Source organism: Candoia aspera, chromosome 4, assembly GCF_035149785.1.
Source record: "Candoia aspera isolate rCanAsp1 chromosome 4, rCanAsp1.hap2, whole genome shotgun sequence".
NCBI lineage: Eukaryota > Metazoa > Chordata > Lepidosauria > Squamata > Boidae > Candoia > Candoia aspera.
Window position 1 is genome coordinate 101033708 of NC_086156.1, and position 12093 is coordinate 101045800.

Consider the following 12093-nt stretch of genomic DNA (forward strand, 5'->3'; position numbering starts at 1 on the left):
CAGAATCTGCAGGTTCTCTGTCAAAGAAATGGGGAAGGGTTGCTCATATTTATATGAACCAAAGGTTCAATGGTAAAAATACTGGGCCAGGCCAGGGATGATCTAGCTATGAATTTCACTGGTAAGCTTGGCCCAGTTGCTCTTTCTCACTCAGCCTCTCCTACTTCACAGGGTCACTGGATGATAAAAATCAATGATCCACATCAGAAGGCCATCGTAAGTTTTCAAAAATTTATTTTAAGGCGCCAAAACAGTACATGACAAGGATTGTCATGATAAAAAGGTGGACTGAGATTAGCACAGAGACCCAGAATCCTTTGCAGCTTCTGTGTTTCCAAAGGGTACCTGCACTGCATTTTAGAGAACATGGATTTACACAGGAATAATAAATGAAGAATTCGTCCAGATGGAAACCAGATCCAACAAAGATCAGACAGATAATTGCAACTCCTTGACTTATTGTCAACAGCCACCAGTTTCTCCATAATATCTCTGTAAACAACAAGATAGCCCACCACTGAAGCACCAGGAAAAGGGAAATATGAAGAAACACATTTGGGCAAGTTGTATACCTCCAAATGTTGCTGGTCTACTTCTCCCACTATTGTATCCATGATGGTTAAGGCTCCAGAAAATTTAGCTCAATCACCAGCTTCCCCATTCTTTGTGCAACACAGCCTTCCTCAATACTACATTTCCCATCATCCCCAGCTATTGGCCATAATGGTCAGTGCTAATAGGAATTATAGTCCATCAACATTTAGGGGTTAAATGGTTGCGTAACCCAACTAATGAGATTCATTTTATGCTCCACTTAGCATAGGACATTCAACTTTGACTGAATTTATTTATTTATTTATTTATTTATTAAATTTATCACCACCCATCTCCCCCACAAGGAGGGACTCTGGGCGGTTCACAATAAAAACACTTAACTATAACATAACATAACATAACATAACATAACATAACATAACATAACATAACATAACATAACATAACATAAAGAATATACAATAATATCAATAACAGCAAGACATAAATATGTTAAAACGTAATAAAATCCAGATGCTAGGGTATTCTCTCTGTTTGCAAGCAAAACAGGGCAATTCTACGGGGCTAACTACCCCCAAGAGGAATTATTCTCTTTCCCACCCCAGGCATGTTGACAAAATATCTCACAAAGACTCAGGCAATATCCTTTACTCAGCCTTGCTAAGCAAATGTGCTTCATATATTCAAAGCAGGTGTGTAAAGGAATACAGGTTATTGTCCCATCTAGTTCAATATAGTCTACATCAAAACGGCTGCACACAAGCCCTGAGAACTCTTCTTGCAATCTTGGAGGCCCTTCTGAACATGATGCTGAAACATGACAACATAATTTCCTGCCATTTGAGGTGGACAAGGAAAACACTGTTTTAGAAACTCTAATAAAAAGTTTAAAAAAAAACCCAACTATAAAACTCTCTCCAAATTCAGTCCTGTACACATGTATGATGGAATCCCATCCACTTAACCCGCTGGGCCCCAAGCATTAATCATGTTCCTTGGCTGTCAAAAGGTATCCAGACCTAGTTTAGAAGCTTTCCAGGGTTTCAGGCCTTTTCAGCCTTCCCTGAAGATGTCATGATGTCCTGACTTAGAGCAAAAAAACACGCTGAGACAGAGACTTGGTCTTTAGTGTTTATTATCTGCTCTGAAATCCTGCCAAACTGAAGAAGCGTGGGAAACCCACACAGATAAATCCAAAATGCAAGGCGGGTCTGCTCTGAGTTTCTTTGAAGGAAAGTTCAAAGCCTCTAAACTACGCATGCGTTTTCCCCCCTGGATAGGGGCCCCCTCCTGCTCACCATCAGTACTCATGACATCTGGCCTGAATTTGGGACCAGGTGCATGAGATGTTGACTCTGTACCACAGACCAACAGCCCTTCCACTGAATAGGCACGCTTGAGAATTAGTGTCATGAGCACTGATGGCGAGCAGGAGGGGGCCTCTATCCAGGGGGGAAAACGCATGCGTAGTAGCGAGGAGTTGAGCAGCCATTCAAAGAGACACAGAACAGACCAGCCTTGACTTTTGGGGTTTATCTGTCTGGGTTTTTCCCACGCTTCTTCAGTTTGTTAGGATTTTCCGTTTTATGTAGCAGTAATAAAACACTAGAGACCTATTCCTCGTCTCAGCGTGGTTTCCTGACTGTTAGGACAATTAGTCTGCATTTGGGGATGAATTAACACCGTTCACATTTCTTGGATGAAGAATGCAGATTGGAATGCACATACCCATTCTTCTGAGTACTGTGATGCATGTGTACAAAGAAGCGTGCCTTTTATAATAAAATGCGCGTCAAAACACATAGGAATTACTCCTCCGCTTTCTTAGTAAGATATCTGCGGAACAATGTGGGAATGGAATCTCAGAGGCTTAACAGGGAATGGCTATGGAAAAACAACACAGACCTATTAGTGCCCTGTGACCACAGAACTATGGCGTGCTCACTGTCCAAGAACAAGAGACTACGTATGTTTACCTTGTAGACATGACGCCAATTTTTCCCATGGTCATTGAGACGCTTCCAGATCATGCTCATGATTTCTGAGAAGGCTACCACGTTGTAGGTTAGATCAGCAATTTCAGACATGAGAGAACTAGATGGGCCCCAAGGGTCATTTGACGTAGCCTCACGAACCTTGATTTCTGCTTCAGAGTAATTATGCACAATGTTTTTCATCTGGCGGCGCAGTGAAGAAGTCGACATGGCGGTGGTGGAGTGGAGGATGGGAAAGATTCAGCTTATACTCCAAGCTTCCTGTTGATGGCTTTGAAATAGGCCAGGCTAATGGGGGGCAAAAGGGCTCTCCAGGTTAACCGCAAATTCAACTTAACCAATCGCTTAAGAAAGTGAATCCTGCATATCCAGTCTGAATGGAACCCAGCTGGCTTCGCAAGAGCAGGTGGCTGCGGCTGCTCCTGTGCCACTTGCCTGCAGTCCCTAGCTGGCCGTGCACTCTCTGAGTATCCATCTGGGCACAGCAGCCATTCCGAGACACAGCTGAAAAAGAAAGAAAGAAAAAGAAAAACTTTAACGTGGAACGAAAGACAACATCCCTGTTCCTAGGCGTGGTTTGGATGAATCCAAACTTTTTAATATAAAAACCAGGTCCCAGAACATGGGAGTGGCTCGCTTTCAGAACATTATTCAATTTTGGATTAAAGGCCCTTATTTTAGGGCTTTCTTTAAGAACTTGGTAAAAGCCAAAAGTTCCCTACCAAGCTAGCTTTAAGCCCTGCATCAAGAGAAGTGAAAAGACCAAACCTGCTGCAAAAATTAACCTGTCATCTTGATAACTAGGAGAAAGGAAAGGACAAAGAATTCTGCACAGCTCCTAACCAGGATCTCCTTCGGGCCAACAAAACTGCGCTCAGCCCCTTCCTCTTTGAGCAGAACTTGCACTTAAGCTTCTCTGCACAGCCTTGAGGACCAGAAACTTTAAAGGCAAATAAAACAAAAGTATGGCATTCTGGATGCTACCTTCTTCATTTCCGCTGTTCAGACGCTTTAAAAACAGATGGGATGAATTCTTGGAGGCCTATCTCTTTCACGGCCTATGAGCCTGAAAGACTCAGTGTTTTCTCTGGGTTATAGGCAGCAGCCTCCAAAAAACAGTTGCAGCTGAACAACAGAAGGAGAGAAGAACTTCTTATTCTGGATCAGAACAAAGATCCATCTGTCTGGTATTTTAACAGTGGCAACTGGCAAAGAAGGTATTCTGGGGCATGGGCAGACAGGGACACAGCCCTCACTGCCAAATATACTCTATTTGCTCCTTTCCCAAGGAAAACCGGCTAGTCTTACATCTCCCAGGCAATGTAAGATTGGGGAGGGGGGAGGACAGAAAGAACCATACAGTCTTCCCGTCTCTTCCCCCATTTACTTTCTATCCAATGCAACGTAGTCTGTCTTCCAGCCAGGTTTCTATGGTCAGAACACTAGCAGACATCTCCGTTAAGGTTGCAGTTTTGGCAGCCCTTACTAGCATCAGCCTGCCGGATCAAGACCCAAAGCCTCATATATGATTTATTTTACAACTGCATCTTGCATTTCCTCAAAAAAGCTCACAGAGTCATATATGGTCCCTCATTTTTATCTTTGTAAGTAGGCCTCAAAGCACATTATAAAAAGCCTAAGATCATCCCATTAAACGCTGCAGCTCAGCAGGGGTTTGAACTGGAATCTCCATAATCGAGATATATGAAGCCCCAGGGAAAAAAGCCAGGAAAAAATAGAGGGAATAAGACAAAAATGGGAAAATAAGTTTTTAAGCCTTCATACCAGGGGCCAAGTAAAATGCTTCAACGACAACAACACAAGAACATTTATCCAATGCACAAAACTTCCTATATTATGTACTAATTTCATCTCTTATCCCCTGCTTACCACAGTGTAACAGAACACACAAAAATTGTCTTCTCCCAGCCAAGTAACCTTAGCAATTCCAGCAAATCTCTCTGTTTGTCAGAATTGTTTCTAGGACAATTAAGGCCCGGAAGCAAAAATTCCCAAGGGTGGGTGGCTGGGTGGGTGGAAAAGAAGTTGGGAGGTAAGAGCAGCAGAAAGCGGAAATTGTGCAGATTGCAGCATCTGTCCCCAAACTATCCTTAGCTTCCTGGAATCCCCTGCCCCGGTTGATCCCCAACATTCTTCAACCTCAAAAGGAAGGAAGCCCACATTTCTAAGGAATGAGTCACAGTGGCTCATTCTTCCTCTTTCCGCCCCTTTCCATTTTGTTCAATTTAGTTTCTAGCTCTAAAATTTCACATCACACACTGATAACCTGAAGATGATACAAGAGAAGTGAAAGTGACCACAGACCATAATGGGCATGAGGACACTGAGCTCAAATGAATAGGAGCACTGATTTCAGGGACACTTTTCTAAATAGATATGTTTGAAAAGTTGTAATTTAATAAGGTTAAGCCCGTATAAGTGGAAGGCAAGGTCATTGTAAACATATTATTCTTCATCCTGCTTGGGAATACAGAGCCACCTCTATTTAAAGCACTTTAAGGCACTGTAGTAAGGAACTTTAAGAAACAAAACCTAAAACAAGTTCAACATCCATCAATTTTGGAAAAGAGCAAATTGAACAGCTTCCCACCAGTCTGGGGATCTCTATGCTTCTCCCAAAATTCCCAGTTAGCATTTCCTTTTGGAAGTTGTAGTCCCAAGATTCGATAACTTGGGATGGCTGAAAACAGGAAGATCTACTCAGCATTAACTTTGGCTGAAGATTGATTGCTCTACTTTCCTTCGATTCTCAAACATTGGAAGGAACGCTGGAGAAGCAAAGCAATGTGGGATGGCAAGTACAATACAATGCTTTTTCATTACACTTGTAAGCTTTCTCCAGGCTCCATGTGGTAAAGTATGTGCGTTCTTCTGCCTTCCTAGTATAATGCTCACCAGATTGGTAATTAGTAGCCTTCCCCAAGATTCAGGATGATAATTCCTATCATCCTTCTCCATTCTACATACTGGCTGGGTCTATGGGAACTGTACTGCAAATATTCTGGAGAGCACTCAGTTATGATGGACTGCTTAGAGAAAATCTGTTCCAATGAGGATTCACGCTGAACCCAGATAAATTAAATTCAATGCTCAAATTATCTTGAAAAGCCATGGTAGTCATCTCTATCATCAGAAAGTCCAAAGTGATTCAAGGTAATCCAGTTACAGAATCAGTTCCCTGTCTGGTGCAGAAATGTCCCCTTTTACACAGGCTGCAAGAAAAATGACCTTTTTAGATACACCCATTGTGATTAACAGGCCACGGGTGTCATTGAGTTCTCCTGGCTGGTGCAGAAGTTTCCACATTGTGATTCAATTAGATCCAGTTTTGAAAGAAAGACAGAAAATCTGCAACCACCAAGCCCTTTTTGCAACCACTGAATCTCCCTCTAGCCATGACTGCTGAAAAATGGCAATACTATTCCCCATCAGTCTGAGTTGGGAAACACATGAAAATTGAAATATAAAGCCTAAAGTAGGTGTATCACAGTTAGGTAAAACAAAGAGCACCCCTCAAAATCCTGCCCCAAACCAAGTCCCTCCAGTATAAATGATCTGGCCTGCAGAGCCACTAGAAATCTTTAAGCATGGTTCTTGGCTGCCAAATGGTACCAACCTCTATATGAAACCTCTACAAAACAATAATTGAAATGGTTTGGGCTGAAATGGGTGAAAGTTTTTAATTTTACTCAAACTTCTTAATCTTGTCCTTCTCTACTTCTTTTTGCACCCTACAATACAAGAAGATTGAATGATTATTTGTATAAAGCAAAGTCTCTAAAATATTATCATGGATCTCCCCTTTTAATTTCATATTTAAAATTTCAGCCACATGGCACTTGAAATTAATCACACGATGAAATGAGGGAAATAGTAGTAATGATTTGGGGGTGAAATAGTCATGCTTCAGCCAAAATAATACCTAAATAAATAAGCTAGCTTTTTTTCTGGCCATTGCAGGAATTATAATCCAATCCATCCCCAAATCTTTTTAAGCTAAAAAAATATCACCAGCAACTGATGCAGCAATTATTCCAACTATGATAAAGACCCTTGTTAGTACTACCACTAATTTATTTTGCTTTCTGCCTGAGACCATGGACAGTCTTTGACCAATCATAATAGACAACACTGGTGTAATCAGATCAATGGTCTAACTCACTATAAGGTAGCTTCACATGAAAATACATGCAAACACTGGCATCTGACACAAAATGTGATTCTTGTGCAGCTTCCTAAAAGTAGTTTTTAAAAAAATCAAATTTCTAGACATCTTCAATCAACAGCTGTTTCCGTGGGTTGGCATTTTAAAAAAACCATCAGTCAGCCCACTTCCCCTTCAAATACCACAATTGCCATCTGCAGTTTTGCTTTTCCTTCTGTACAGTAGTAGCTTGCTTGCACTGCCAAATGACAGATGAGACTGTAACTCATATTGCAACTTTTTTTTATGATTCTGTAGCTTTGGGCAGACTTTAAAACTGCTTCAGCAGCTAATCTTAGCTGAAAATTGGAATATATCTGGAATCAATAAATGATATGGATATAAGACTTGAAAGAGGCTACGGTGACTTGTACCACCATCTCCTCAGAATATCTCCTGATGAATGCCACCCCACGCATTTTAGCTGTGTTATCACAGACGGTGAATCTCTTCTGCCAAAGCTTAACCAACTTGCCAGAAATGAAGAACATACACAACATATTTGCACATAAAATGCAAGTTGAAACTGCTTTATGCTGGATGAAGTAGTCCTAGGCAGGGTTAGGAGGAAAAGTACTGTATCTCTATACACACGGAAATTAGCACTGTTTATTTTACTTATAGAATCAAATTTTCCTTTTGGGGAAATCTGCTTTTCTTGCCCAATGGACTATGCTGTCCAGCTGGAGATATACTACTCTATAATTATAACATGAAAAATTGGCATTGGACAGAGAATCTAATACCCTCATCATCTTAGCCTTCATTTGTCTAAACCCTGATCCTTATGGTGGAAAAGAGATTCAGAAATGTGTAACAGTAATATCTCTGAAGTTGTGCATGTTCATCTGGATTTCTAGCACTCTATTTGTTCTCAATCCATCTTAACAAAAGCAGAAGGTTTGAAAGAGAATTAAATAAAACAAGTATAAAGGCCAGACAACATAATTTGTACATGAACTAGATGGTAAAGCCTAGCTTATCTACAAACATGATGGGAAGTCTTCAGCAAATCAATTTCTTTGGCCATACCCAGTCCAATGTGGCTGTGTGAGGAACCTTGATCTGCACTCCTTTGATGAAGGTCAAGATACAAAGATGTATGTTTTCCAAACATTTTTCAGAAAAAAAAAACTTCATTGCAATGAACATATTCACTACAATATTTAGTCTGGATAAGATGTGGGTTGTCTGGAAAATTTCCCTATGCAAATGAATATGATTTCAATAAGCATCTCTACCTCAACATTCTTAATCTGCGCAAGTTTATGAGTTACAATATTTGATGCAAGGGAAGGGGAACCAGGAAATCCCCACTTCTCAATTTTTTTAGAACAATCACCTAAGAAGCAAACATGCAAACATACAACTTTGAAACCACTAAACCTGCCTGAAGAGAAATATTTCCATGGAAAAATTTTACCCTGGAAAATGTTTTGGCCTGCATTTCTGGATACAAATACTGCCAACAAACAAGGGAAAAAATATTCTTTTGATGCTTTGATGATAAACAGTTGACGATGGAACCAATTACTTAGAAAGTAACAAAATCGTGTAAGGGTTGTTATTTCTTACAAAATAGTTAAGGACTGGAACATCTCTGTGCAAAAAAGGCTAAAGCAAACCAGTCTTTTATTTCAGAAAACAAATGCAACCAGGAGGGGAAGAATGTTCTCAAAAACGCTTAAGATGCGTTTTTAAAAATGCAAAACTTTTCCTGTGGGATGGAGAAGGAAATCTTTACCTATCTCCCATATTGGAGAAAGTGTAAATGCAGTTAATGGGAATCAGATCCAGAACAGAATGATTTGCACTAACACAATTTGCTCTCTTGCTTACTTAGCCTCAAAAGGGAATTAGACAAAGTCATGGCTGCAATGGCTATAACTCATGACAGCTACAGGGGAACAGCCATGTTCACAGGTAAACTGTTGGGAAAGATGATGTGAACTGGGCACTACGGGCACTACCATATTCTGAAGGCACCGGCGTAGGAAAAATTAAAATAATGCATGTCCCTATTTAAGGCAATATACTGCTTCTTTTCATATCTCATATATAGTGCCTTACTATTCTGCCTTGAAGGAAGATCTGCTACATCCTGGAAACAATTGACCATCCAAAAAATGCAGCAAAAGTGTATCTTCTCTCTTTTTCTTAGAAATCTCAAGGCATTCCAAAATGAAGAAATGATAATGAATTACTGGAAAGAACAATTATTTTTAATAAAATATACTTTTTTTTTGGTAGGAAGGAGAAAGAAAGAGAGAGAAGGTAAATATTCACCAAGTTACAGAATCTAGGCAATTAAACAGTTTACATTTTAAGCATCTACACCAGGGTTTTTCAACCAGGGTTCTGTGGAGCCCTAGGGTTCCACAAGAGGTCACTAGGGATTCCCTGGGAGATCGCAATTTATTTAAAAAATTATTTCAAATTCGGACAACTTCACATTAAAGAGGTAAGTTTCATTCTTTATTTTTAGTTAAGAACACTGTTAGTGCATATATACAGGCCTACACATGAAACAAATGTAATGATTTTGTAACTTCTGGCCTATATTTGAGCCTGAATGTGCAGGGGTTCCCTGCGGCCTGGAAAATATTTCAAGGGTTCCTCCAGGGTCAAAAGGTTGAGAAAGGCTGATGTATATGATCAGATGATCTCCCAATTCCATTCTTTCCCAGCGTGGGATCCTCCAGATGCGCTGGATTTTACCTCTTACTCTCCTTAAGGGAGCTGGAGGATATCATGTTGGGAGAGAGTGGTCAAAAGTACTCTGAACATGAGTATGTTTTGAGTATGAGTATAATACAAAACTATTAATTCTGTGAAAATATTACTAGTGTAGGCTTGATTTCTTGCATTTCAAATTCACTAAATATATTGCTTATTCCTATAAATGAAATATTTTAAAACTTCTCCTTAAAACAATTTCAAAAAAATCCTTTTAAAATTCAGCCTGCACCACCCCCTCAACTCTTTGTTTCATCTATCAGCTAGTCATGATTATATAGCAAATTAGTTTTACGTGACTCAGTGAAGGTTGAGCACACATGAAACGCAACTGAGTCCACAAAAACCAAGTGGCTGCAAGCAGACTGACAATGCAAAGTCTGTAAGTACAATTATACTTCCAAGTCAACATTGCAGTAGTAATTTTCAACTCTCATACTAGAAAGGATTGAGGACTCTAAAATGTTTCAAATTTAGAGGTTTATTGAGAATCATTTCTGATATTCCTAAAGCAGGTTTTATGCATTTTTCACTGAACTTTACCCAAATGTCACAGCTCTTGCCTCATTCCATTCTGTCCCAAATCTGTCTGAAGCCATGTACTCCCAAGAGACATACAAACTACACTAACCTGAAGGTTACCTGCAAAACTGGGACTCCAGATAAGACAGCCACTGAGAGACTGTATGAATAATCTTCCAAACAGATGTGCAACCTGAACATAAGTAGAAAGCAAGCTCTCTGACACTCTCCAACTTCCTCCCTTTTCTTGAAACAAGTATTGCAAGAAAGAATTTAGGAAGCAAAGGCATTTAGCTGGAAGATGTTTTGGACAGGTGAATAAAAGTATGGAGACATGAGGAAACCTCAGGTTCAAATTTCCACTTAGCCATAAAGGTTGTGAATTATTTTAAACCAATCCTCATCTCTTCATCAAAATTATAAGGCCGTTATGAAAACAACATAGTGGGGTGAAAGGACAGGTAGTTCATCTTGTGGTTCTGAAGGAAAAATGGGAAATACAGTAATAATAATGGTTACTTAACTTTTTTAATTAAATTGAACCAATGATGCATCTGTGCTTATCATTCTTCAACAGTGGACAGCCATATAACTCTGAACAACTGATATGCAAGCAATACAGAAGTCTTCTGTTTTATCAATAATGTACTATCTCTGAATACAGACTTTCTACTAAAATCTGCATTGATTAATAACCCCTGACAGGCTTTCCTAATCTATATTCAAAGCTATCAAAAGGTAGCAGTTGCTATCAAAGCATATTGTAATAATGGATTTATAGCATGAAGCAGCATTTCTTTGCTCTTCTCAACAGTCTACTAATCCATTTCATTCTATTTTTCTGTTCTCTGTCTCTACACCATTAATAATCTTACATGCTCTAATGTGCTCCATTCTCATCAATCATCTTTATTTAAAACTTAATCTGCACTATCAATTTGCTGGGAAGTTCCTTGATATTAACATTTTCATTTCAATCAAGAATAAAATCCTGTTGTTTCTTCCGTATTATTGGGCACTAATATACCTTGTCTCACATACCAAACAGGAGCCTCAGTTCATCATTATCAAAGGGTGTTCCTTCTCCTGCTGGACAGACCTGCCCTGTGAATTAATTTCTGAGATCAGACTCCGCTACTACAACTGAAAGGAGTAACAACCTCTAGCCAACAGGAAAAGAAATTGAGACACACTGTCCGCACATTATAAATATAATTCCTTTTCTAGCCTCCACCCTCTCCTGCTCATATTGACCTGCTGATGGCAGTCACTTACCTAGGTAGTGTAATCACAGGATGACTTCTTTTACAAATCTCCTAGGGAAATTTCGCTCTTCCAGGCCACAAAACGGCTAGGGCTCTCACAAACAGATGTATGAACAACCACACCACCACTGGAGCCCCCCTCCCCCCCCGGGGTCCAGAGTAAGCGTTTCAGCCTCCCCACTTCCCCCAGCCAGGGGGCATAGCCAGTGCCCTCCTTTCAAAAACGGGGGAATCTTGACAGACCAGGAGAGTAAGAAAGTTTCGTTTTCGAATAGCCTCTCAGGAGACGGAATCGGGCAGAGCAAAGGAGATCTAAAACGTCAGGACAGCCGGGGGTGGGCTGAAGAACAGACCTTGGGAGAGACCCACTCCCTGGGAGGAAGGAGAAACGGAAAAGAATGGAAACCAGAAGGGAGCCTTTGGGAGAGAAGCTGATACGGACTGGGTTCAAAGGTCACACAGGCAGGGAGGTCGGAGAGGCCGAGGGGAGGCCAGCTCTCCAGGGGAAAAGCTTCGCGGAGTCAGAAGTCACAGCGCCGGATTCCGGGCCAGAATGGGAACGGCGGGGAAGAGGCTTCGTCCCTGTGGAAAACCTCGACCAGACCCCGTCTGAAGACACCCCCGCCCTGGGTTCTCCCGTCTCCCACGCAATGCAGAGAAATCTGGGCCAAGGGAGGGCCGCTCTACCGCACCCGGACTCTATGGCCCTTCCGAAGGCTTTGGGCCCCTCACCCCGCGGGCTAGATGCGGCACTAGCGGCGGGAGCGGCGCCGGGAGGACGCCCGCAAATCGGAAG

At 40.9% G+C, this 12093-nt stretch overlaps 1 protein-coding gene across 7 annotated transcripts in view; it reads right to left on the minus strand.

The window, feature by feature from the left end:
• Positions 1-12093, minus strand: part of EPN1 (epsin 1) — a 34317-nt gene extending 22224 nt beyond the window's left edge. For 4 of the 7 annotated variants that reach the window (XM_063301260.1, XM_063301258.1, XM_063301259.1 and 1 more), the window contains exons 1-2: positions 11308-12092; positions 2532-3053 (exon numbers count right to left, since the gene is read on the minus strand). In XM_063301260.1, the coding sequence (XP_063157330.1) occupies positions 2532-2759 (228 nt within the window). In that variant the 5' untranslated portion in view covers positions 2760-3053; positions 11308-12092. Of the gene's footprint in view, positions 1-2531; positions 3054-11073; positions 11152-11307 lie in introns of those variants that run through there. The other 3 variants (XM_063301262.1, XM_063301261.1, XM_063301257.1) reach the window with 2 other exon arrangements.